This window comes from Ursus arctos, unplaced genomic scaffold (genome assembly GCF_023065955.2).
Source record: "Ursus arctos isolate Adak ecotype North America unplaced genomic scaffold, UrsArc2.0 scaffold_8, whole genome shotgun sequence".
Lineage (NCBI taxonomy): Eukaryota > Metazoa > Chordata > Mammalia > Carnivora > Ursidae > Ursus > Ursus arctos.
In genome coordinates, this window is record NW_026623100.1 from 15442769 (window position 1) to 15468517 (window position 25749).

Here is a 25749-nt window from a genome sequence, read left to right on the forward strand (position 1 = left end):
GTATTCCGTCCACCCTAGATGGCTCACCAATCCCAGAAAAGTGTGTGCTGTGTCTTCCTACCCTGTGCAGGGCTGTCTAGCAATTCTGATCTTACTCCTATTAGCCTCTTAAATCCTAGGTCAGTGATCCCCTTCCACAAATCTTTCCTCAGCAAGTACCTAGCTCTAGGTACTAGCAGCCTTCTCTGCACTTCCGGAGGCCTGTTCCTTAGCCTCCGGTACGACACGGACCACATTACATAGTAATTACCTGTTTGCTCGTCACCTTGTTTCCGCCGCCCCTCCACCGATTGTGCCTTTCCAGCTCTTCGTGCCGCGTCCAGGAATAAAGCCTGGTATCTAGCAGACCTCAGTAAACCCTTGTGAAATGAAACGCTGGATGAATCAATGAAACGGAGGAAGCAGAGGGAAAAGAGGAGAAGGCTAAGGATAGATTTCACTGTTCTCACACAGACCTGTGTGTGTTCTGACATTTGCAGTCACAAAGGGAGAAAAGTAAGCACAGAGTCTATGGGACGCTTGGAAACAAAGTTGCTTCCTGTCCCTCCAGTGCCGAAATTGGAAAACTGTTTTGTTTTCTTTAAGATTTTATTTGTTTGACAGAGACATTGAGAGAGGGAACACAAGCAGGGGGAGTGGGAGAGGGAGAAGCAGTCTTCTCACCGAGCAGGGAGCTCCATGCGGGGCTCCATGCGGGGCTCCATGCGGGGCTCCATGCGGGGCTCGATCCCAGGACCCTGAGATCATAACCTGAGCCAAAGGCAGACGCTTAATGACTGAGCCACCCAGGTGCCCCTGCTTTTTGGTGTTTTGTTTTGTTTGTGCTTTTTTGGTTTGTTTGTTTCTGTTTTAACCACTTGAGGCATTATCTTCTTTGCTCCTAGGAAAGCAGGCTTTCTGTTGAGATCTGTTTGGTCCTTCCAGCTAACCCATCTGTGGGCTGAGCTGGGGCATCCAGGATAAATCCCCCCTCCCCCAATACATTCCACATACACACTGGTGGATCAGCCCAGAGCTCTAAGTATTCCTGGCAGTCAGTTTTGGTTTTTCTATGGGCCAAAGGGGTGAGGTCATCATCGCCCGTGAAATCACCACTGCATGATTCATCCGACATTGGTTCCCCACTTGGGGTGCTCTGACGTTCCCCGAGCTTCTCCCAGAGCATCCAGAACCTGGAGTCCCTGCCATTTTTCAAGGTTCTGGAACCGATCCTCCAGCTCCCTGGATCCCTAGTAAGTATCTGCCCTTTTGAGAAGTACTGGAAAAACTGAGAGGAGGGAGTCCTGGACGGGGGAAGCCTCTGAGAAGCCTCTCTCCTCCAGTCCCAGGACAGATCTCGTCATCCCTCATAAAGGCCTTCCCCATGTCTGCAGCAACTGCTTCTCCCCTTGTCCCAAAGCTCTTGCCAGGATCTGTCGGGACACATTCTGAATGGCTCCAGGGTTCTCAGGGGCGAGACCTGATTCCACCCTTATGAATGAGCTCACATTTATAGATGAGAAAGCTGAGGCCAGGAGAAGAGGAGCGACATGCTCAAGGTAACACTGTTAACTAGTGTCAGAGCTGGGACCCAATGCACTTTCCCCACTGGGGGTCCTCTGGATCTCCTTAACCTCTTCTGATAGACCTTCATTTTAGAACACTAGTCTCTGTACATGCTGCCTGAAGAAATGGTCTTGTCGGCAAAGAGGACAAGTCCTCCTTTCTTCCCCTCTCATAGAAAGTGGCAGAGACCGGCCTTGAACCAAGACCTGACTTCAAGGCACTGTACTGCCGTCCTTAACGAGTCGTTCAGTACACACAAACTATCTTCCAGATTGACCGCCTCACCTAAAGCACTAGGGCAATGGCAATATCCACACTTAGACCCAAATGCAGGGGTCTCGTGCGATGTTCAGTGTGACCCCACAAGGACCTTCCAATAATCTAGGAAGTCTTTCTGGGACAGTGGAAATCAGATTAGGGGTTTGAGAGTTGAGGCCTGGAAGTGAGGCATGGGGACATTCCCCAAAGTGTGCTCCATTTTGATTGCCGGAATTAGTGGGAAGCCTTTGGGATAACCACTTTGCCTCTCTAGGTCTGTTTGCCCATGGTCCAGTTGACTTGGCACGGCCTCTCAACATAGCATTTTCCAATCTTGTGAATCAATGAAAGCGATTTTTCCATGTGAGCAGGGGGCGGGGGGGGGGGAGGGATTGTGGTGCAGTGTGGAGTGTATCCACTCTCCCCTGCCCTCTGCCTGGTGCCTAATGGTCAAAGCAACACGAGAGGCCAGTGAACAGGACCTGGCTGAGCTTTTCCCAGGCAGAGGTCAGGCGTTTCCTCCTGGATCAGTGGCCAAGTCTTAGAGCAAGAGTATCACTCCTCAGGGATCACAACCTAACACCTTCGAAGGACACTCGGGACTGCAAGGGGACCTCTGAGAATGCTGCCTCCAGAGGAAGTACGGGTACATTTGCCGCATCCGAAGCCCGCAGGGTCTCCCTTTGCTAGCTGATTGAGGATTGCTTCAGACGTTCAAGATGCTGTAACTCCCTTAGTCACCAGTTTCAAAGTACATGATTCAAGCTCCGTGCAGTGAATAGCCTGGGGTGGTGGTGGTGGTGTGGAGAACCAAGCAATAAGCCAGAGTCCCTATTCTCCAGCTGTGGGACCACCACCACCCCTCCCCCACCACCCCACGCACCTTGAAACAAATTTTTTTTTAACCTTCTTGGCCTTTCTTCCTTCCCTGATTTCTAGTTCTGTTGTGCACGTAGAGGCCGATAGGATGGATCCTGCCTTCCGGGTGGAGTTTAAATATATATGTATAATTTCGCATGACTATTGCGTCATCGTTGAAGTCGTCGTGGTTCCCCAAGAGGCCTCCTAGGCTCCTTCCAGCACCCGGGCCTTTGGACGCTTCTGGGCGCTGCGGGCACTTGCGCGAGGAGCCCTCAGCTCCTCCGGAGTGCTTCCCTCTCGGTCCCCTCCCCCAGCCTCACCTTCCCCCCCCCCCGCCCGCCTCGCAGCTCCGCGGCTCCTCCCCCTCGCCCCCTCTCCACCTCTCCAGGGGAGTCAAGCTAGGGTGAGCCGGCAGGGCCGAGCGGTGGCAGCGGGCGGGGCGCCGGGCGCGGGGCGCGGGGCGCGGAGCCGGCGGGCGGGGGCGCGGGGCGGGCGGTCGGCTCTCGGGGAGGCGCCTGGGCCCGCCCTCCTCCGGGGCCCAGCCGGGAGGGGGCCCGGGCCCGCGCGGGGCGGGGAGAGCCGCCTGGCCCCTCCCCTCCGCTGCCCTCCCCAAAGTTGCTGTCTCCCCCGGGGCCGGCCAGTCTTATGATCCAGCGGATCCTCCTGGGGAGGCCGGGCCGGGGAGAGGGCGCGGGCGCCGAGCGGCGGGGGCAGCGGGCGGGCGCGGCGACCGGGGCCCGGGCGGGGATCCGGGCAGCGACCGAGGCGGCGGCAGCGCCCCGGGCCCGCCGCCCCCTCCCCTCGGGCGGGGGGAGCCGCTGCATGGGGCCGGGGGGGCGGCCCTGCTGCGCGGAGCGGCGGCGGCGGCGGCGGACCCCCCAGGCGGGCTGGGGCTGAGCCCGGGGCCGGGGCGGGGGCTCCGGGGGGACCATGCCCGGAGGCCGGCCGGCCGCAGCATGGCTCACGGGCCCGGCGCGCTGATGCTCAAGTGCGTGGTGGTCGGCGACGGGGCGGTGGGCAAGACGTGCCTACTCATGAGCTATGCCAACGACGCCTTCCCGGAGGAGTACGTGCCCACCGTCTTCGACCACTACGCAGGTAAGCCTCGGAACTGCTGACTAAGGGGCCGCTCCCCGGGCCGGGAACTTTGGAGCAACTTTGGCAGAGCCCCCTGGCCGCCTCCCCCGAGCGCGCTCCCCACCCTCCCCCCCGCCTGGCCCTACGCGGGGCTCCCGGTCCCACTCCCAGGCCTCCCCTCTGGCCCTCCTTGTCGCCGGCAGAGGAGACCCCTCTTCCTACCCCGCCCCACCCCCGGCCCAGTCCCGGCTCCCCGCACTTCCCAGTCCCGGGACGCCCTGGGCCGACCTCCTTGACCTTCCCACGGCCTCCTTCCTTCTGCCCCAAACCCCGGGGGAAACACTTGGGGCACTGGGTGAGACGTGGCTACGGGACTTGGGAGAAGGGAGTGGGCAAGAGGGGCCACATCACACCCCGGCCTCACTGCCACTTAACAGCCCGGCACAAGGGAAAAGGGGTGACATCTCCCGGGGAGCGCTCGCATGCCTCCAGTGGGTTGGCATAAGCGGGTCCTGATGGGCAGCGAGATTGCCCCAGACCCTAGATAATCGAGCTTCTCTCCCCGCCCCCACTTCTGCCCTTGCAGTCAGCGTCACCGTAGGGGGCAAGCAGTACCTCCTGGGACTCTATGACACGGCCGGACAGGTGAGTGTCTTGGCCCCTGGCCGACACCCCCTTGCATTTCCTCAGTTCAGGGTGACTGTACATTTCCTTTGGAAACTGAGATGTCTAGGACGGAGGGTGTGTCTTCGAGGGGCCCCTGTGGATCAAGTCTATATTTCTTTTTTCAAGTCAACAAATTAGGAGAAGGAAAAAAAAAACCCAACCCAACAACAAACCATCCCAACCCACCCCATGTAAACCCCTGGGCTATGAAAGTTTTTGCCTGTGTGTGCTTTCTGTATGGTGCCTGGTGTGTGGGTCCCAACTCCTGTTGCAAACTGGCAGCGGCCAATCATGAAGCGCCCTTATTTTTAGTTGCAGATGACCAGGTCTCCCCCTCACAGCCTCTGTCTGGTCCCTCATTGGTGAGTGGTCTGCCTGCCCGAGGAGCCTGATTGGTGCGAAATGGCATCATCTAATATGATGGGAAGGCATTTGGTCCTGGTTATGTTTATTACAACATCATTGCACTCTGGGACTCGAGTCCCTGCAAACGTAATTTGTGGTGTTACCAGAGGACCACAGGGAAAAAAAGAAAAGAAACAACCACCATCCAGCCACTCCCTGGGGTAGGGAGGAGGAGGAAGGGTTAGGAGTTCAGTATGAATCTTGGAGGAAGAGCTTTTTTAAAAAAAAATTTTTTTTTTTATTTTCCCTTCCCTAGGAAGGCCAGGTGACTTTGTCTGGGTTTTCTTTGGGAGAGATTATTGTGCAGAAAGAAAATGCACAGTCCTCCTGGCAGCCTCTGGCTGTTAGCAAATCAGAGGTGGCTCTCTTCTCTGTCTCTGTCTCTGTCCCTCTTCCCAGACCCACTTTTGCTGTGGGGCTGGGATGATTGCGTGTAATGAAGTTTTGCAGACTCCAGGCCTGTGATTAGACATGAAGCCTTGGGCAGAAGTTTCCACGTGTCATGCAGACTTGAGTGTTTGAGGACATGTGAACAGCTGAGGGGCTTAGAGAGTGCTCTGGCGGATGTCCGGTGGGACAGTTTCCTTATTTATACGATGGGTGTCAGAAAACTCCCTGTTCGTGTATTATATGCCAGACGCTTGGCACTGAGTCTGGCACAGTCAGGTAGGTACCCAATAAAGGGGAGCTATTCTTCGTAGCTTTTCTAGATTTGAATTTCAGAATTGTGGTACCAGGTTGGATTCTGAAAATTGTCTTATGGAGGGTGTGTTGATTTGGCTTCTGGTTTCTAAACGGTTAGGTTAGAGGAGCATCTGAGGATAGAGAAACTGTTGGCAGTGCAAGGTGCCAGAGGCTGTCCCCTTTCACCAAACCGACCCAAGTCAGTACAACCAGTCCTTAGCTTGCCAGGGCCCCTTTTGGGGTGCCCACCTTGTAGCTTTTACTTCTGTCAGAACATATGGAAGGCAAGAGGCAGAACACAGTCCCTTAAGTAAAACCAACTTTTGAGACGTATGGTTAATAAATAATAGGTTGAAATCGTTGGTTGAAAAGGAGATCGGTTTTTAAATCTCGTCTCTAATTTTAACTTCTCTCACTACCACCTCTTCCCTTTTCTCCTCTAACTTGTCACCATGACCATTCATTTGACCGCGAGCCCTATTCAACAGGATGTGTGTATGTCAGACCTGTTCTGTGCACATTCAAACCCAGCTAACATTTACTGAGTTCCTTCTGCGTATCAGGCGTGGGGCGGCCACTGCAAATAGTCTTTTTTCCACAAAACAACCCATGAGCTAAATGATATTCTGTCTCTGCAGATGGGGAAACTGGGGCTCAGAGAAGCTAGGTAGCTGACCTCAGGTCACACAGCTCCTGACAGGTATTGCTGGGATTAGGACATAGGTCTGAATTTGCCCCAGTTTTGAAGTGGTTATACACTCAGGAAGCCACGGGAGAGGCCGAGATGCCACCTGGGTTGATTGGATTCCTTGCGGGTCTGTAGACATGGTACCAGGAATCTGGACAGCCATTCTCTGAATGGGGGTCGTGTGCTACCGCTACAGAGGAGAGAACCCAGATCCAAATATTACCTGAAGTTGGACCCACTTACAAAACCAGGGCTTCCCATAAGTCCTCATGATTGCTGTGTCCAGTGGAGATTGTAAGATACATACGAAATGGGATCAAGCTATTCGGAAGATTCAGATAATACTGTTTTTACTCACTGGTGGGACACCTACTCTGTTGGCCACAATGTGTTTTAGGGCCCCTTGGGGGTCTGGAACTTTTCCTTTTATTTTAATATTTTTAAAGATTTTATTTATTTATTATGTCGGAGAGAGCAAGAGACAGCACACACACAAGCAGGGGGAGTAGCAGGCAGAGGGAGAGGCAGGCTCCCCGCTGAGCAAGGAGCCCGATGCAGGACTTGATCCCAGGACCTTGGGATCATGACCTGAGGTGAAGGCAGATGCTTAACCGACTGAGCCACCCACGCGTCCCTGGAACTTTTCCTTTTAGATCAAAGTTAGTGATAATTCATCTTTCGGCGTTTAGGGGTTTATTATTAATAAGCAATCTTAGCAATGTAATCATCAACGAGATTATATGAGGAGTGCCCAGTGTATACCTAGCACTGTGCTAAGCACCTGGGGATTACAAAAGAATAAATTTGAGGTAGGGATCCGCCATGATAGCATAGATAGAAGTATCTGAACCAGGTATCTGTTCGTGTGTGTTAAATAGGAGATTCCTGGGTTGTTCTTGGTCATTAAGATCTCAGGCCTCGATGGCTCAGCATCAGATTAATCTTACGATAACAAAAATGATCAATAAATGATCAATAAACACATAGACACGCATACACATACACATACGTATAGAGAGACATTTTTAAGGCTCACGGACAGCAGAGAGAAGCCCGCGGGCTTTGGAACCAAAGAGGCAGGGGCTCAGATCTCCACCGTGCCGTACTAGTCATGTGATTCTGGCTATGGTTAACGTTCATTGTGATCTAGTAAAAACGTGGATAATTCGAAACTATGCTACAGTGTTGTAGACTGGCTTCAGCTGTTCAATGTGTGTAAAAGCAGCTGACAGTGTTCTTCGCTCATAGTAGATGGGTATAAATATTACAAGAAATTATTGTACTGCACTCTGGGCAGTTTTGTTGGGGGAAGGGGGTCACCAGCAGAAGAGAATAGCGTATTATGTCTGGAGTTGATAGAAATTCCACTAGATGCCAGATGCTAGAACCTTCTCACCCAGAAGTATGGAGCCAGCTTGTGCTTCAGGGTTTCCACAGTCCCGGTCACTGGACCCATGGATGCAGTCCAGTGCTCCCTGCTCTAAATGCCCTGTGGTATCAGATGGTGGCCTTTCTCCATCAGAGCCTGCGTGCCCAGTGACATGAGAGAACCTTAGAAAAACTAGGAGTTCAGTGTACACTTTGAGAAGCAAGTGGGGTATGTATGTTTCAGTTGATTCTACTTTGGGAGGTAAGAAGCACACATAATCTTCCCTCGGAATGTTCACTCACTGTATTTGAATAACCGAAATAGCGCCTCCCTTCCGTGGGAACTTCTGGTCTGTGTGCTTACTCTTGGTCTCCTCTTCGACCCCAATCAAGTTCAAAGCTATAGGTAACATTAGTCCAATTTACACATTAGAGAACATAAAAGATGACTGTAGTAGATGACCTTTTGCCTTCCAGAGGATGTCGCTTCCCCCTTGGCCTCTGTTGTTGTTGGCAGAGGGAGAGAGGGAGAGAATGAATGAATAGGAACATGAGTGTGTTGGGCAGCTTTCGTCCCCATCACGTGCTCTGCCTGGGCACATCCCTCAACATCCCCAACACGCTTGGCCAAACGGAAGCCCGCCTCTCTTGGCCAAGCCCCTGGGTGGCCCAGGAATGGTCCTGACATTTTGACTGCCCAGCATCTCAAAGTGGAAGCTGAGGACAGTAGTGACTTCCTCCCGGGGCCTTGTGGAGGGTCTGGCTTCCGGCCTGGGCCTCTGTGGAGCTTCTCCTTTCTTGTCTGCCTCGCAGGATTTCAGCGTAGGCTCTGCAGCGGCAGCCCCATTGTCCACTCAGGGCGGGACGGGACAGGCCCTATTTTCCCTCCTGCCTCCGTGCTGTGTGGGGCTCAGGGGAGGTGGGAAGAGGTCTTGCTGGCTGTGCAGATGAGCAGGTGGGGAGCTGCCAGGCGAGCTGCTCCTGAGCTGTGGGCTCCACGCTGATCTCTTAATCCTTGGCAGGAAGGCAGAACTTGATACCCTAAAGAGGGAAGGACTGGCGCCCAGTTTATCCCAGGTCCCAGAATACCCACACTCAGGGGTGTGTGTGTGTTGGGGGTGCGTTTGGGTTCCCTAAAGTTCCAGATTTAGCCACTGCCTCAGGGTGTGGAAGTCCATATGTATGCTTCTGGGCGTAGTGTTGCTGTCTGTTGACTTAATCACACACGAGTTCAAGGATGCATACATGAGAGCTATAAATAGCTTTAACTCAGGTGTCCCTGGGGTTGGCTTTTCAGTGACAAGCGAGATCTGTTTCTTACTTGACATAGCCCAGCAGCTGTGGCTGCCCTCCAAGCCCTCTGGGGAACCAGGGAAGTACTTTCCCTCCAGAAGGGAATCTCCAGGGGACGCAGCCTTGGAATGCCCCACCTTCTGTGTTTCATGGGGCAGCACCCAAGGGCCTGGTAGAATGGGAAGGGGCCGGGGGAGGGCCAGGGTTGGCCACTCATCAGGCTCCTCCCACCTTCAGGCGGGCGTCCTCACGGTACCTATGGAGGTAGACTTTTGCCAGATGAGGAAATTGCAAGTGAGTAGGCTTATGGAAACTAGACAGAGAGGTAATTAGGAAAAAGGTTTACCTTCCTTTGGAGGGGGACTGCAGGGCACATCGGTAGGGCTTAGGACGCACCCACTCGCGTGATGCAGGCTCCAGGGGCCAGCAGCCCCACACTGCATCCCCGAAGAGACCAGAGAGCAGAGTTCAGGAGGAGCCACGGAGTTCCTCCCCAGCACAGCTTCAACAGGTGAGCCGCTGGCACTAAGCATCCTGGTTTCCCTTAGTAACCTACTGTAGATTCATCGGCTGTGCATTTTCCCTAACCTTTTTAGAAGCTATTTATATCTGCAGCCTGCAGCACATTACACGGAGTGCTGTTCCTCCTGTGCGTGGGGAAGGTGCATGGCCTTTGTTGGCTCCAAAGCCTCTGCAGTGACTGAATGCCCTATGCTCCCCTCATTGTCACTCTGATGTGGGTTTGGGATATGTCAGCTCAGACCGTGGTCCTGCAGGCAGGAGCCCCGGGGTGGGGGCAGTCTGCGTCAGCTCTCATTGGTTTCTGTTTGTGTGCACCTGGGCCCCATCCCCTCCCTCTGATCTGGCTGGCTCTTCCACATCTGTCATGATTTTCTTGAGGTTTACTGACATGCTCTGGGAACCAATGCTTCCCAGCAGGTATATCAGAAGCGGGTGTTGGAGGTGTGCTCAGATCCTATCGTCTCAGCTCTGGGGTGTGTGTGGGGGGAGAGCTGTGTGCAGCCTCAAGAGGCCTGGACATATGTTGTCATTTCTGTGTGTGCCAGGGTATGAAAAGGGTGGGAAGCATTATTTTACAGCTCACGGGTCAGAGGCCTTTATGGGGAACTGGGTGTTTGCGGTTTTGTTGTGGAATTTGGGGTTTCAGGAGATGAGACCTAGTGGTATTAAAACGAGACAGAACAAAGCAGCGTTGCATGGGGGTATCAGTTTCTAGCAAGGACACGTGTTGGCAGCAGTGGGTACTACCAAGAGGCCTCAGATACAGAATAGCAAGCTGCAGGGAGGAGGGAAGAGAAGAAGATACAAAGAAATAAAACCCAAGACCACACATATCTTTAAAAACTGAAATCCGTGAGTGTCAGCTGGGTTTCCTTTTGCTCGGAGGGGCTTAGTTTTGCCCTAATTTGGCAAGCGTGGATCAAGGAGCAGCTTTCTTTGCCCTCAGCAGTTTGCTCTTCCTCTTTTAGTTTCTGGCAGGCAGCTGCTTGCAGGAGGAGGCGAGGAGGCGCGGGGAGGCCGGCCAGGGAGGCTGCGCGGGCGGCCGTGGCCGGTTCATGGGAGCTCTCCCGGGGCGCCCCGAGTAGAGTTCTCCCAGATCCACTGCCTGCCGGGCCCTCTGGGAGCCAGTTCGTGCTCTCTCTGAGCTCTGCGAGGACTGACTGTCTTTTTCTCCTCCACGATTCCCGCACTTAGTCTGGTGCCTGGGGCATGGAAGGCATATAACAAATAATTCTCAGACGGAGTTGATTCTCCTTTGGCTGTCAGCTCATTTCTGCTAAAAGGTTAACCCAAGACTAAGGTGATAGGCTTTAGATGATAGCTTCAGGCACAACCCGTTGCTTGGGAAAAAAGCTTTAATAAAATAGAAGTCTCCAAGGGTCAAAGGAATCACGGGCACTGAGGTATGCAGCGGGGGGGGGGGGGGGGGGGAAGAGAAGGTCACCCATGGGCCTGTCCCCCAGTACTGTCTCAGGCTCAGGCCTCTGCGCCTTTCCTTTTTTTTTTTTTTTAAGATTTTATTTATCTATTTGACAGAGAGAGAGACAGCCAGCGAGAGAGGGAACACAGGCAGGGGGAGTGGGAGAGGAAGAAGCAGGCTCCCAGTGGAGGAGCCTGATGTGGGGCTCGATCCCAGAACGCCGGGATCACGCCCTGAGCCGAAGGCAGACGCTTAAGGACTGAGCCACCCAGGTGCCCCCTCTGCAGCTTTCCTGAGGCCTCTCACGCCTAGGTTTCCTGAGGAGGAGGCAGCTGGGCCATGGAAGTGTGGGATTTGGGTTCCCCAGACCAGCTCTGAATCCCGGCTGCTCTTCTCTGTGGCCGTAAGGCTGTGGGCCAGCCGGCTCCTCCCTCCCTGCACCCTGGGGAGATAATGTCTGCCTCCCAGGGTCACCGCAAGGATTAGAAATGGTGTCTTAGTCACCCCTCATGGTGGCTGGGAGTGAGGGTCCCGGCCAGCGTTGGGGGCCCACAGCAGTCCCGCTCCGGGGGTGTTGCTGCTGTGTCTGCACCGTGTTCTGTGGGAGCGGACGGGAGGGGTCAGAGGGCCTACACGGCTGGGAAAGCTCGTCCTGTGGAACGGAGCGCTGCAGGGGCCCCCCCAGAAGAGGGGGCCGGGCTGAGCTTTGTGGAAGACGTGGGCTTGCGGGAAGAGGTGGGAGAGAGTAGAGTATACTGGTGGCCGCTGTGTGTCCCCACACTGCCCTGCCAGGGCCCACTTCCCAGCAACGGTCGTCACTCGTGGAAATTCCGTTTTCTCAGCTGTCAAATGGGGATCGTAGATGTACGGCCTTGAGGGTCATCGGATCAGGCCAGAGCTTCCCAGCCCTCGGGCTCAAGGCAGCAGGGTAGGGCCTGGGACAGGAACCCGGGCTTGGGCTGTCCCTTCCAGCGGGAGCTGTCCCACCTCAGTCACTTCACTGCGGGCCCCTCCACGCCACCGTGTGCAGAACTCATGATCTCTTCTCCGTCCCGTGAAGTGAGACGGGGCAGCGTCGGATCAAAGGAGGTCACACAGGCAGAGGGTCACAGGGAGCTCATAGTCTGGGTGGGGAGGAAGAGCATGGGGAGCACAGGCTTAGGGGGGTGCCCCAAGTGTATCTGTATGGAGCCCAGATCCTGGTATCAGTGTCGATGTGTGGAGCAGGGCCGATCATTAAATTAGGGAGTGTGTCACCCCGTAACTGACAACTTAGTAATCAGAAAGATATTAATCTGGTGCTGTTGCTTGTTGATTTTAATAGAAAGAAGAGAAGGGGGGGAGGGACTTTATTGTTGTCACTGTCTTCTTTTCAAGTGACTGGTGGGAGTAGAGAACCAGCCGCCTCTCTCCCAATCCCCAGACTTGCCAGCTCTGCCCAGACTCAGGGTAGAATCTGGGGTTTAATAATGACACAGTCCCCACTGAGTGGCATTTTTTACAAACTGCAAAGCATGCTGCGTTTGGTACTTCCCAGAGGCCTCTCACCTGCTCTGTGAGGAAAGGAAGCAAGTGGTGTTTGCCTCCATTTGCGGGGTCAGGGAGGTTAAGTGACACACCGGTTCCAGGCCCTGGAGCTGGGGAGAGGCGGCAGCAAGCTGTCCCTCTCCAAGCCCTGGGTTCTTTATGTTAAACTACTCGCGCTAATCAGCTCGATGGTGTTCAATGTCTCTTTTACATCGCATGTATTCCACGGTTGAATGTTTCCTGCAAGAAGTACCTCCCATCGCTTTTCTAGACTGAAGAGCTGGTGGAATGGTGCCTATAGGTGGCTCAGTAGGGGCTGCTGCTAACATGGCCCCTCGAAACGCCGCCCCCCAGAAGTTAAGGGTGTTTTGTCAGTGTGTTGGTTAACCTACACTCCTGCTTAAATAGAGACCTTCCCCTGGGTGGTACGGGTGCCTGTGTTGCCGGTGAGGGTGTGGAAGCAGTGCGGTGCTGTTTGGGTACAGGGAAGGGGGGGGACCGAGAAAGTTCTACGTTGACTTCAGCTGACTGTCCTCCAGTGAAGGAGGCAGGACTCCCTCCCCAGCCCTTTGCGTCTTTGCCCTTGTTTTCGGCCTGCTAGCCTTGACTTGACATGAGCTTGCTATCTGGGGGCTGCCAGGCCGGCCAGCTTTGACCTGCCAAGGTGCCTTCTCTGTCCCCCTAGGGGCTGCCCTAGGCCTCTCTTTCCTCCAAGAGTTCTTATTTAGATGAAAACTGCTTCCAAGTGAAACATTGCCAATCTGTCCCACTTACAACCAAATATGCCCTGTTTACAGCCCAAGACTGCCTCTCCCACCCCTGCTCATTTTGCTCGCCTTCCTGAGCTGCCCCACGGACACCAGGTCTGCAGGGACCCCCCTTCCTCCTGCCCCTGCAGTAGCCCCCGTGGCTGTCAGGACTAGACGAAAACATTCATGCAGTCCATCAGCAAACCGTCCCCGAGGACCGCATCTGGTTGGGGACCCAGCTAGGGGCAGGGCTTCCCAGAGGACCGGGCACAGGCCCTGCCCCCAGGAGCTCCCAGTTCAGCGAAGCGGTAGGGCCCACCCCGAGGGACTGGAGGGGCGGGAGGGGAGCCGGTGCCTGTTCACGGGGGCCCAGAGGCTGCTCCTGAGAGCTCGGCTCGGTGGGGCTTCTCCAGGTTGATTTGTAGGCGGAGAAAGTGCTCAGATTGGATTCTTCCATGTCCTCGACGCTCAGCAAAAGTTTGAATTACTGCCCCGGTTCTCAGATGTGCTCCTCAAACCGAAACCTGTCTCCCGGGAACTTGTTAGAAATGCAGTTTCTTCAGAAACTTGGGGACATCTCTGTACAACAGACCCTCCAGGTGATTCTGATGCGGGCTGACACGTCCGAGGCACCGAGTTCATGAATCTTTGTGTACTTACCGTCTCCTCATAGCAAGCCGCCTCCCCTCCGCCCCTCCCCTGCCCCCCACACCGCGTATATACCACACACACGCACGCCACACACACACGTACACACACCACATTCATGCCTCACATACCACGTATACACCGCATAGACACATACCCCCCACACCACACACATACACACACACACCACATATACACCCCCTCACACACAGACACATACCCCCTCACCACACACACACCTCACACACCACACATACCACACACACCACACACATGCACACCACACACATCCTACACACACCACTTATACACCACACACACACACAACATACACACACACACTATATACATACACATTGCACACACACATGCCGTACACACAACACATAACACACCACACACACACACACACCACATTCATGCCTCACATACCACGTATACACCACATGGACACATACCCCCCACACCACACACATACACACACACACCACATATACACCCCCTCACACACAGACACATACCCCACCACCACACACACACACCTCACACACCACACACATACCACACACATGCGCACCACACACATCCTATGCACACCACTTATACACCACACACGTACACACCACACACACACACTATATACATACACGTTGCACACACACACATGCCGTACACACAACACATAACACACCACACACACACACACACCACATTCATGCCTCACATACCACGTATACACCACATAGACACATACCCCCCCACACCACACACATACACACACACACCACATATACACCCCCTCACACACAGACACATACCCCCTCATACACCACACACACACCTCACACATACACACACACACATCCTACACACACCACTTATACACCACACACGTACACACCACACACACACACACTATATACATACACGTTGCACACACACACATGCCGTACACACAACACATAACACACCACACACACATACACACACAGCACATATACACACACATACTGTATGCATACACATTGTGCACATATGCTGCACACATAACACATACACACACATATACATATATACACACACCTATACCACACACACCCCCTTACACATACACGCCATACACACACACGCTGCACACGCACATGCCGTACATACAACACACACACACACATCACACACGTGCACGCCCACCTTATGCACTGTACCCTGAATGCAGGGAACATAATTTATTCACTTTTTAACCTCCACCCCACAAATACACCTCCACACACCCTGTTTCTAGTTCTTTACACATGACTGGGACTTTCCAGATTTGTTGGAATGAATCGAAGCTACCTGCTTAGCTCGTCTGGCGCAGATGGGGCCAAGGGCACTATCAGAAGAAATTTGAAACAGAACTTCCTAAGCTGCCCTTGGCTCCGTTGATGTGCTGTCTGGCCCAGGGCTGTGCACATAGTAGGCTCCACTGGTATTCCTTGATGAGGTCTAAGTGCCAAGGCATTTTTGCTCCTGTGTGTTAAATAGCTAGATAGATCGGGGCCTGGGCCCTGCTCTGTTCACTGTAGCCGGGGTTAGCACTCTGGGTGGTGACAGACCTGCCCCTGAGGACTAGGCCAGTTTGGTTCATGCTAAATTAGTTCCAAAGCAACAGATGGGCTATGACGTCCTTTCGTATTAAAACTCCCCAGGCAGGTCACCAGGAGCCGTTGGAGGAAGGGCTGTTACTCAAACATGCGTCTCGGCAGTAATTACTCTGGCTGACCGAGGCTTTCTGTGTAAGTGTCCTCTTCCCTTCTCCTGGCCGGCTGCCCTTCCTTCCTTCCTTCCTTCCTTCCTTCCTTCCTTCCTTCCTCCTTTCCTCCCTGCCCCCTCTCTCCCTCCCTTTCTCTCTCTCTTTCCTTCCCCATCCCCCACTCTCTTTTTTTTTTTTTTTGCAAACTTGGTTCAGTATAGAAAAACCGTCCTCTTTCACATGGCATGGTTGGGATTATAAATGTGTTGGCTCAAAGTATGCCCCCTCTAAGAGCTGCCAGTGAGAGAGAACATTTACTCCTCATTGTCCAGTTCAATTAAAATTCCATTTACCCCAGCTTACTTTTCAAAGGGCTGTCCTCCCCAGTGAGCTGCCTCAGGGCTCACATTTATTACCTTAAGGTGTTTCTAGTGAGCTCTGGCTCTGGAGGGATGGGGAAGGAGCTGGCTGTGAGGAGCAAGAGGCGAGAGGTGGCAGGGTCCCTGCTTCCTTCAGACCGGGGGTGTGTGTAAAGGCTGAAACCTTCGTCCAGGTCTTTGCCCAGCTTGTGGAAAGTGAGAAGGTCTTCCTGAGGTTAAGGCACCCTGTGACCTCCTTCCTTCTCTGTGACTCCAGCCGTCTTGCTCTTGAGCCCCTTCTTTGAATTTCCATGGAGAAATTGCCTACAGGCCACAGTCTAGCATTTGGTCTCATTCGTGTAGAACTCTTCCGCAGCACCCAGATTATAAGCCCCCAGAGGGGCCCCGCCTGTGGTACACAGCACTTAGCACGAGGTTGGGGGACCCTCGCAGGAGCTAGGTGAGCGTGGGATTTAGGGGACTCTGTTGGAAAGATTATTATGGAAAGAACCTTTCCAATGAGAGCAGCTCATTTTAGAGGGGATCCTGATCTGTCTGGACATTACTGAAGGTCTTTAAAATCGGATTGTAAGTGGTCATTCTAAAGCATTGCCCATTGAAGCGTAATAGAACTCATTTCTTAACTCATAGGGCCTATTAGCAGGAAGGCTGCCAGGTCTATTTGGATAAAATATTGACCAGGATGCGAACTGTTCCCCAGCAAGTCTGGATCTCGGGGCGTCCTGCCGCGTGTTTTATATCAGGCGTTCCTCCACAGTGTCCTGTCGCACGCTGTGAGAGGCGGCGGTGGCGGGGAGGTGAGTGGGCTGACCTGTTCAGCTCGGCCTGGAGAGGAGGGGAGACATCAGTGCTGCCCGCTCCTCTGCCGGGGGCTGTGACATCCTGCTGCCCCAGCTCCCAGAGCCGTGTGGAAGCATCACAGTCTGGGCAAGCGGGTGTCATAAAGGAAGTGATTCCTCCGAAATTCCCCGTGGACCAAACCATTGGGTGTGTAAGTTTTACTTCTCTTTCCTTTTCCAAAATTGAGATAGCATTCACCTTCAGTGGATTTTATATATTTACAGAGTTGCACAACCATCACCACTATTTAATTCCAGAACATTCTCATCATCCCCCAAAGAAACCCTATACCTATTAGCAGTCACTGTCCATTCTTCTGTCCCTGCAGCCCCTGGCAACCACTAAACTACTTTCTGTCTCTGCGGGCTTGCCTATTCCAGACATTTCATAGAAATGGAATCATGCGATATGCAACCTTTTCTGTCAGCCTTCTTGCACTTGGTGTAATGTTTGCAAAGTTCATCCACATCATAGAATGTGTCGGTAGTCCATTCCTTTTTATGGCTGAATAATCCTTGTCTTCCTTTTTATTCCTTTTTGCCAGCCTTCATTACATGGACACCCTGGGAACCAGTGTTTGGGGGCCGAGGCAGAAAGCTCTGTTGCGCGTGCACCCCTGCCTCAGAGACGGGTGGAGCTGGTCTCCGTCTCCCCTTCCAGGGTCTGGTTCAATCTGTACCTCTCTGTCCGTAGTCCCCCAACCCCCACCCACACCTTTGTATCTTTATTCAACAGATCTCGGAGTATCTGTTAAACACAGTGAGGTGAGGAATAAAGACCCATCAGATAGGAACTTAGAGTCCAGTAGGAAGAGAAGATGTATACAGATGACCAAAGTGCAAGTAGAAATGTGATGTGCTGGAAGGAAGGAAGGAAAGGTAGGAGAGAAAGTGTGATATGCCATGAGAAGGTGAAAATGGTAGAACGTGAGGGGTGACATAAAGGTGTCTCACTGCTTGGCCACTTGCCCAGAGCCTCGCAGGTAGTGGGGCCATCGAGATTCAGAAACATGATCCAGGCACTCACGGATCATTGGGTCCATGGACCTGATCCGTGTTAACTCATAAGAGATCCAGATATAAATAAGGTTGCCAAAGGATTAATTCACCATGTGGTCTCAGGGGAAAAATAAACCCAAGACATAACCAAAAGCTCACAAAAGAAGAAGAGCATACAGTAGTCCCCACCGCCCCCACCACCATCCGCGGTTTTGCTTCCCGCAGTTCAGTTACCCGTGGTCAGCTGCATCCGGAGGCATCCTCCCCTAACATGTGGTCAGAAGGGAGGTAGTAGCCTAACGCTACGTCACGGTGCTTACGTCATCACCTGGCTGTGTCTCATCCCACGGTCATTTTAGCATCTCGCAGCATCACAAGAAGAAGGGCAAGTACAGTGCAGTAAGGTATTTTCAGAGAGAGAGAGAGAGACCGCTTCACATAAGTTTCATTATAGTATATTGTTTTATTATTATTGTTGTTAATTTCTTACTCTACCTAATTTATAAATAAACTTTCTCAGAGGTATGTGTGTACAGGTCTAGTATAGGGGTCAGTCCTATCTGCAGTTTCCGGCATCCACTGGGGGTCTTGGACTGTATTCCCGTGGATAAATGGGGACTACTATAGCCAGTGAACATACAATATGCAGAGATAGGCCAATAAAGCCTTTTTATTGTACCTATCAAGTTGGGCAAGATGGAAAAAATTCATACCCAGGAGTTCGCGAAGCTCCGTGCACCACCATTGGGAGCAAAAACGGACGCAAACTCTTGAGGGTTAATTTGGCAAAGATCATTTCAGTGATCCATTTCGACGAATTTACACCAAGGAACCAGAGTACACAGAGATTTACATAAAACTATTTTTTTCACAACGATTTTTAAAATAGTGATATATTGTAAACACATCAATGCATAGTAAAAAGGGATTTGTTAAATGATAGCATGGTGTGTATTAGGATAATCACAGACATTAAAAACTGCTTTCAAGGGGCGCCTGGGTGGCTCAGTCAGTTAAGCATCCGACTCTCGGTTTCGGTTCAGGTCATGATCTTGCGATCGTGGAATCAAGCCCTGCATCAGGCTCTGTGCTCGGGGAGGGGAGTCTGCTTCAGGTTCTCTCTCTCCCTCCTTCTCACTCTCTCTCTCTCTCAAATAAATAAATTTTTTTTTTTAAAATCCTGCTTTCAACAAATATTTAGAGATAGAGAAAAGGCTAATGATGTGTTGTGTGTAAAAGCAGGGATCAAAACTATATATGTACATATATGGCAGGATTACAACTTTGAAAAATACCCATATATGTCCTATGTGAAGAAACGAATTGGAACAAAACTGTCAGAATGTTCGTGTTGGCTCTAGGTGGTGATATTGAATATATTTAGAAATTTACTTCTTTATACTTTATTCTGTTTCCCTCCAATTTTTAAAAAGTCGTTTTATTTTTATTAAAGTTATCTAGGCCCACAGCAGTTCTGTGAGAACCTATTATGGAGAAACAAAAGATCCTTCTCCACTTCCCCTACAGAAAAGCCATTTCCGGCTCTGATTTAAACCCTTAGCTGTTTATTTTGGTAAAAAAATACCCTCTTTTGACTTCACGCCATGAATGATGAGACTTCAGCTCTTGCATATGTGCCTTCCACTTCCCATCCACCCTTTCACAGTGGCTAGACGGCAATTTCTGTTCGATCACTGATCGATGTTTACGTTTTTGTCACTACGGCAGCGCAGTCGAGCCATGTGGTGTACTATAAGGACTCTTCCCTTTTGTACCACTCTTTGTTCCCTGGAATTCGTTATATTGCCTCTCCTCTTGCTTTTTTCACTGCATGTTACACTGTTCCACCCCAAACTTGCCTTTCATGCAATCAGACATACCTGATATTCTACCATTTCTTCTCGGAGGCCTCCCTGCTGAGTCTTCTGATGTGCTCCAGTGTGGGCTGGTTGCCCCCAGCCTGCTGCACAGGTCGGGATTTCCCCTCATCATTATGGGATTCCCGTGGGCTCTGTCTCTTGGATTAGACCCCTGTTTTTATTTCTCATGTCTTCTTGGTTTATTCCCTCATTCTGCAGGAGCACATGTTTCATTAGTTTCCTGAGAAAAGGTGCATTGTAGGCACAACTTTGGACACCTGGTATTTTTGAAAATGTTTTCGTTTCCTTCAGACCTAATTGACACTTTGAAAATTGATTGGAAACCTTTTTTCCCCTCTTAGCATTTTGAAGGCAGCATTGTCTTCTAGCTTCAATATATGCTGTTGAAAAGTCTGATACCAATCTGATCCTTGATTTCCTGTCAAGAACTTGGATTTCGTCTCTGGAAATGTTTAGGATCTGCCATTTACCCTCCTGAAATCTCACAATCATGGGTTTGGGGTAGGGTCTAGCTGGCTATCGTGGACCCTTTCAATGTGGAAACTCATGTCCTTAAGTTCTGAGAAATTTTCCTGGTTTATTTCTTTGATCTCTTCATTTCCAGTTAATCTTTTCTGTTACACTAGAACTCCCAGTATTTAAACGTTGGAGTTCTTGGGCTGGTCGTCTAATTTTTTTTTTTTTTAAATATTTGTTCCCTCTCTGTTTTGCTCTATTTTGGGGAGAGTTCCTCAGTTTTGTCATCCACCCCTTCTATTATTTCTTTAAATGTGATTCTCTTTTTAATTTTTAAGAGTCTTTTCCTGTTCTTTAGGCATTCCTCCCCTCCCCCTTTGGCATCTTCTAAGTCTGGTTTGTTTTGCTTTTTTGATTGACTGTCTTCTGTGATTTCTCTGAGGATATTAATGACAGTTATTCCAAGCTTTTGCCTCCCTGCATAGTATCACATTTTGGTCTGTCTTTCATGGTCATTCCTCAGAGCTCCACTCATTTTTATGAGGGTGGCACTGGGGCCTGTGGGAAGCTCTGGATGAGTGAAGCTGGCTGACTCGGGTCCTTACTGAAGGTCAGGATTTCCCCACCTCAGCACTCTCGATATTTTGGGCTGGAAAATTCTTTGTCGTGGGGAGCTGTCCTGGGTATCATAGGATGTTTAGTAGCACCCCTGGCCTCTTCCCACTAGGTGGGTGCCTGTAGCACCCCAAGTCCCGTCACGACAATCAAAAATGGCCCTAGACTTTACCAAATGTTCCCCTGGGGCAACATCACCCCTCACTACCCCTGGCACCCCCAGTTGAGAACCATTGCTAGAGGTGGTCTGTCGGGGCCTTTTCATTGGGGAATCTGTAACATCAGACTTTGGCCTCTCCCCTTGGGCTACTCATATTCCTTAGAAAAGACTCGTCCACCCTCCTGTCCGAGGGGTTCATGCACGGCTGCCACAGTTCCGGGAGGTGAGTGCAGGGAGCAGAGGAGGGGTCTTAATTTTTTAGCACGTGTCCTGACCTCGTGTCCTCCCATCCAGGGAACCCTCTGTGTTCTACCCTTCCCAGACACTAACTACCCCTGCCTTTTGTCAGGGTTGGGAGAATGCTGACCGGGGTAGAGCATGCAATCTGAGATTTAACTGCTGCGTAAGCAGACTCACTTTATCCCCTTGTTTGGGGCTCCAGCTTCAGTCCACCTGCAGAGAATAGGCCGCTGAGTTCCCACACCTTCGGGGGTTCTGTCTGTACATGGGGTGCTTCCTACTTTCCCCTCATTGCTGCCCCCCTGCGTCTGCTACGCCAATTCCCACTCATTCTTCTACCTCCCAGCTTCTAGAATTGTTTTGCTCTTGTCTCCTTTCCTGTTTGCTTTGTCTCTGTGGTTTTATGCCTTTTTTTAAAAAATTACCATAATGTTAGAGGATTTTGGAGCAGTCAGAGATAAATGCACGTGTTCAGTTGGCTGGGATTTAACTAAAGTCATCCCGGTTTTTTAATATAACTAGAAAACGTAAAAATGAAGAACCAGGTTATAGTGATGGATAGTCTCTGCGGTGCCTGCTCTCCAGTGTCGCTTTCCTTCGCATCAAGGGACTTGGGAAGATGAATTCAGAAGAGCTTGCTTGGGATGGAGGCTTTGGAGCACCCAGAATTAGAAATCTGAGAGGGACTTTATATTTTATCTGGGTCCTGGAACCCTGTGATGAGCTTTTCCTTCCACACGAGACCGTGGCCTTCTCGTGACTGTGATGTCTGTGCCCACCACGGCCAGGGGCTTACCGTCGGCAGGGCAGGTGGACACTGATATTCTAATTATGCGTTTTCTCCTCTGCTAGACTCTGTGCAGAGTCTGTACAGACCACGGCTTTTCAGTGAACCTCTTTTTCAGCCGGGCCAAAACATACTGTGTTAGGTTACAGGTTTCCTTAGTTACATTCCAGTCCCCTTGATTAGATTTGGGTGTTCTCCAGTGTGACCCACATTGCAGATGACTAACGACAGTTACGGTTTGATTTTCATTAATCTAATTCTCACGATGTAGCCTCATGTCCGATTATTGGGGTGTCCTACCATAGTTTCCCTTGATCTATTCACTGCATCTACAGGTATAAATGACGGTGGGAAGCGGGCAGGAGCACTTCCAGCCCTGGGGATGGGCAGTTTTCTTAGGGGAGAAGACGGCACATGTGAATGGGTTTGGGGTGAGGAGGGGACACAGGTAGGACAAGGTATCCCAGGCCAAGAGAAAACAAAGAAGGAGACGCACGGGAGAGAAGCAGACTGCCTCCATTGGGTGGTCACCAGGGAAGCTGCTAGACATGAGTTAGGGAGGGAATTTGATGTCAGCTGTGGCTAGCCTCCAACACCAGGCTAAAGGGCTTGACTTTTGAAGGGGTGCCGTGGGGGGCCAGGGAAGCCTTCTGAAGGTCTATGCCACAGTGGGAGACTAATAGAGAAATATTAGGTCATGTGGATTTTTCCATGCAGTCTTTTCTAGTCCTCAAGGGCGGACGAATCGTCTCCCCTCTGAATTCCTGTGCCACTTAGCACATGCGTCTCCTGTCATTAATTTTGTGCCTACATTCGAGGCCTTCTTCGCACTTGTCGACCCCATTCAGCCATAACAATGACCTTAGGTGGTAGGTGATACTACCCTACTGTCCCGCCTTTTTTTTCTTTAATGGATGAGAAAACAGACCCAGAAACCCTGAGCTCCTACACGATACACTCACGGCCCCTGAGCGGCGACGCTGGACCTCAGACCAGGCCCTGTGGCTGCACGTCTGTAATTCAGTCTTCCAGGGCATTCCCCCTGCCCGCTGCCAGTGTCTTACTAGACCGCCTGAGTCAGCTGGTGCCTCCCTGAAGGGAGAGGTGTGCTGTGTGATTTTCCAGGCAGCACAGGACACACACAGTGAAGGGGTTGACCAGCCAGACGAGGGGCTCCGACAGGACTCACCTTAGTGGGGAGCACCGGGTGGGCTCGGAGCGGGGCACCTCGCAGGCCCCTGTGCAATCTGGCCAGACCGTAGGGCCCACATCTCTAAGACTGAGAACCGCACCCCCCCCTGCCCCCGCCAGCCCCACCACTTCACCTCGTGCCCTGGGCGGTGCTGCTGTCCGCAGTGCCAGGGAGGGCAGGGTCACAGTACCTGTCCCCCCTGCTGCCTCCAAGGGTCCCGTGAGGATACATGAAAGAGAATGGACACCTGAAACCACAGGAATGACCACGTATCTGGTGCTTTTCTCCCCGAATTTCGTTGTTGCCAGCTTCCCGGTCGCCCTGGAGTGCTCCGTCTCTTTGATTTCGCTTCCCCGGCTCTCCGTTTGGTTCCGCACATGTCCCAGCTCCCCAGCCAGGTTCTGTACAGTGGGAGCGTCTGCTTCGGGATTGGCTGAGCCTCTCGGAACACGCGGGATTGCTGGTGCAAACGTGTGTCCGGTTACCATTTCGTAGCCAGCCACTGAAAACTGCCTGCGGCTGCGAGGCCACGGCCGCTGTGCCACAGTCCACGTGCAATACAATTTCGGTAAAACGCCTGACTTCAGTCCTTGCCTGCCACAAACATAGGCATTTATGAAACCAGCAACAGTTCTCAGTGTGCTTTTCGCAAAGTCGATTCACCCTCAGGCCTCCTTTGCCACCTGTTTATTCCTCTGCCCCAAACTGGCTGAAACTGAGCGGAGAAGGAGCCCCACGGGCATGGTCATAAGCCAGCAGCCCCCATTTCCGCCAAGAGCCTTTCCTACTGTGTGTAGCTCATTCTCATTCAGTCTTCCCAAAGCTTGGTCCGTTTTGTAGAGAAAGGGAAGAAGTGGGAAGTGACTTGCCCAAGGCCACACAGCTAGTAAGCCTGTGATTCAGAGATTGAGAAAGTCTGTGTCCAAAGCCTCTGCTCTACAGCCTGGTCAAAACAAAGGGGCCAGGTGGGGCCTAAAGCCCTTGTCAGGCTGGCATTCCTGCCTCACTTCCGCCCCACCCTCCCGGGCCTCGGGACGCGGGATAAGCTTCTCTGAGCCTCGGCTTCCTCCTCTGTGAAGTGGGAGCTGCCCTATCTCAGAGACTAACGGTGCAGGGTCAGTGGGAGAGCTGGAGTTGGCGTGAAAGCAGGAGCAAGCTGCTCTTCTTGGGGCTGGGAAGTGAAATAAGGCTGGAGTCAGGCGGTGCGGTTCTGTGCCACGGGCCTGGGCCTGGAAGAGCTCTGTTGGGAGCTCTTGTGTAGTCCAGAGCTGCAGGGGGACAGATGAAGGAAGGGATGCAGGACAGTGGAGTGGGGGGGGAGCCGTGCTGCATACGGTGGAGGAGTGTAGTGGGGATCTAACTCAGGTCCCGAGCGGTTGATGCCTCGGGTGTTTCTGTCCTGTGCAGCACCTCCCTGACTTTCAGAGAAATCTCTGTGAGAGTGTGTGTGTGTGTGTGTGTGTGTGTGTGCGTGTGCGGTTTTGCACACTTGTGGACCTGTGTGTGTATTTCTGAAATTGCGGTGAAATTGACACACATAAATGTAATCTTAAAGTGTACAATCCAGTGGCATTTAGTACATTCACGGTGTTGTGCAAGCCGCACCTCGATCTAGTGGCAAAACTGCTCATCGCCCCAACATAAACCGTATGTGTTGTTTAAAGGGTCTGTACCGTGAACGTGTATTTGTGAACCACATTAGGTTGTCCTGACTTTCACTGCCCGCCCAGAAGCGATCCTCGTCTCAGATGGCAGATTGCGCCGTATGTTTGGCCAAGGAGTGTGGTTCAAGTACTCAGATTCCAAGTTAGTCATGGTTTCACTCCTCCGTGAAGTTTGGCTGCCTCATTCTGGGCATGGAGAAAACCAGCACTTCAGGCTTCATCAGCGTGTGGTACCTGGGGTCTTCCCTTGCTGCTCGGCTGCTTGTCTTCCGAGTACATTAAATGCCCCGGAGTAAGTATTTATGTCAGTGAGTGTCTTCACGCTTCATAAGTGTCTTCAAAGGCAGAGAAAGGCAGGTGTTAGTCCACAGCCGAGGAAGCTGGTGTTTCCCCTGGGTTCGGCTAGTCGGTAACTCCCAGCTCTGTGTGGGCTATCTGTGCTTCACGTGTGGTCCCCCCAGCCCCCGCTGTTGAGGGCTGCCCCCCCCCCCCCCCGCAGTGCCCGTCCTGGTACTCACACATGCCTCCCTCTGTGTGGCTAGGGCTGGGGTAGCGCTACTCCCCTGTGATTCCGGGGCCACAGCACTGGCTGATGCAGAGGGGAATCCGCACACAGTCTCCGGGAGATGCAGAGATGGGGCCAGTGGGTGGCAAATCCTTATATACTGATGGGGGTGGATGGGAGGAGGGAAGGAAAGAGAAGAGGAGCAGCAGGAGAAGACGGAGGAGGGGGTAGCTACCTTGGATAATCTAGAGAATACTCCATTCTCATCGGACTTCTTAGGTCCCGCACCCATCCAAGCACCAATGACTATGACCCTGGGGGCGGGGAATGAGCCCCTCGGAAAATCCAGGGGCTACTTCATTCTGAATGGACAGGCTAGGTCACGTGCCCACCCAGGAACCAATGGGTTTGAGCAGACAGTGGCGAATGAAACTCCATGACTGGCTTAGTCTAACCGGGAATTCTTTTAGCTAAGTACAGACTCAGAGTCCCTGGAGGCGCACGTCAGGGGTGGAGGAGAGATGGGCCTGAACGAAATCAGTTTCGGAAGGGAGCAAGTAGGAGGTTGCTGGGTAGACAGTCAACACTC

The 25749-nt window shown here is 52.2% G+C and overlaps 1 protein-coding gene and 1 long non-coding RNA gene across 2 annotated transcripts in view; both read left to right on the forward strand.

Annotated features, from left to right (window-relative positions):
• Window positions 1–1126: 1126 nt before the first annotated feature.
• Window positions 1127–2651, forward strand: LOC130543136 (uncharacterized). Its single transcript, XR_008958219.1, has 3 exons — window positions 1127–1232; window positions 1400–1538; window positions 2370–2651. It is a non-coding gene; the product is annotated as an uncharacterized LOC130543136 (long non-coding RNA).
• An 885-nt stretch (window positions 2652–3536) lies between these two features.
• Window positions 3537–25749, forward strand: part of RHOQ (ras homolog family member Q) — a 40628-nt gene continuing 18415 nt past the window's right edge. The window contains exons 1-2 of the mRNA XM_026486577.4: window positions 3537–3762; window positions 4328–4386. Coding sequence (XP_026342362.1) covers window positions 3621–3762; window positions 4328–4386 — 201 coding nt within the window. The 5' untranslated portion in view covers window positions 3537–3620. The remainder of the gene's footprint in view (window positions 3763–4327; window positions 4387–25749) is intronic.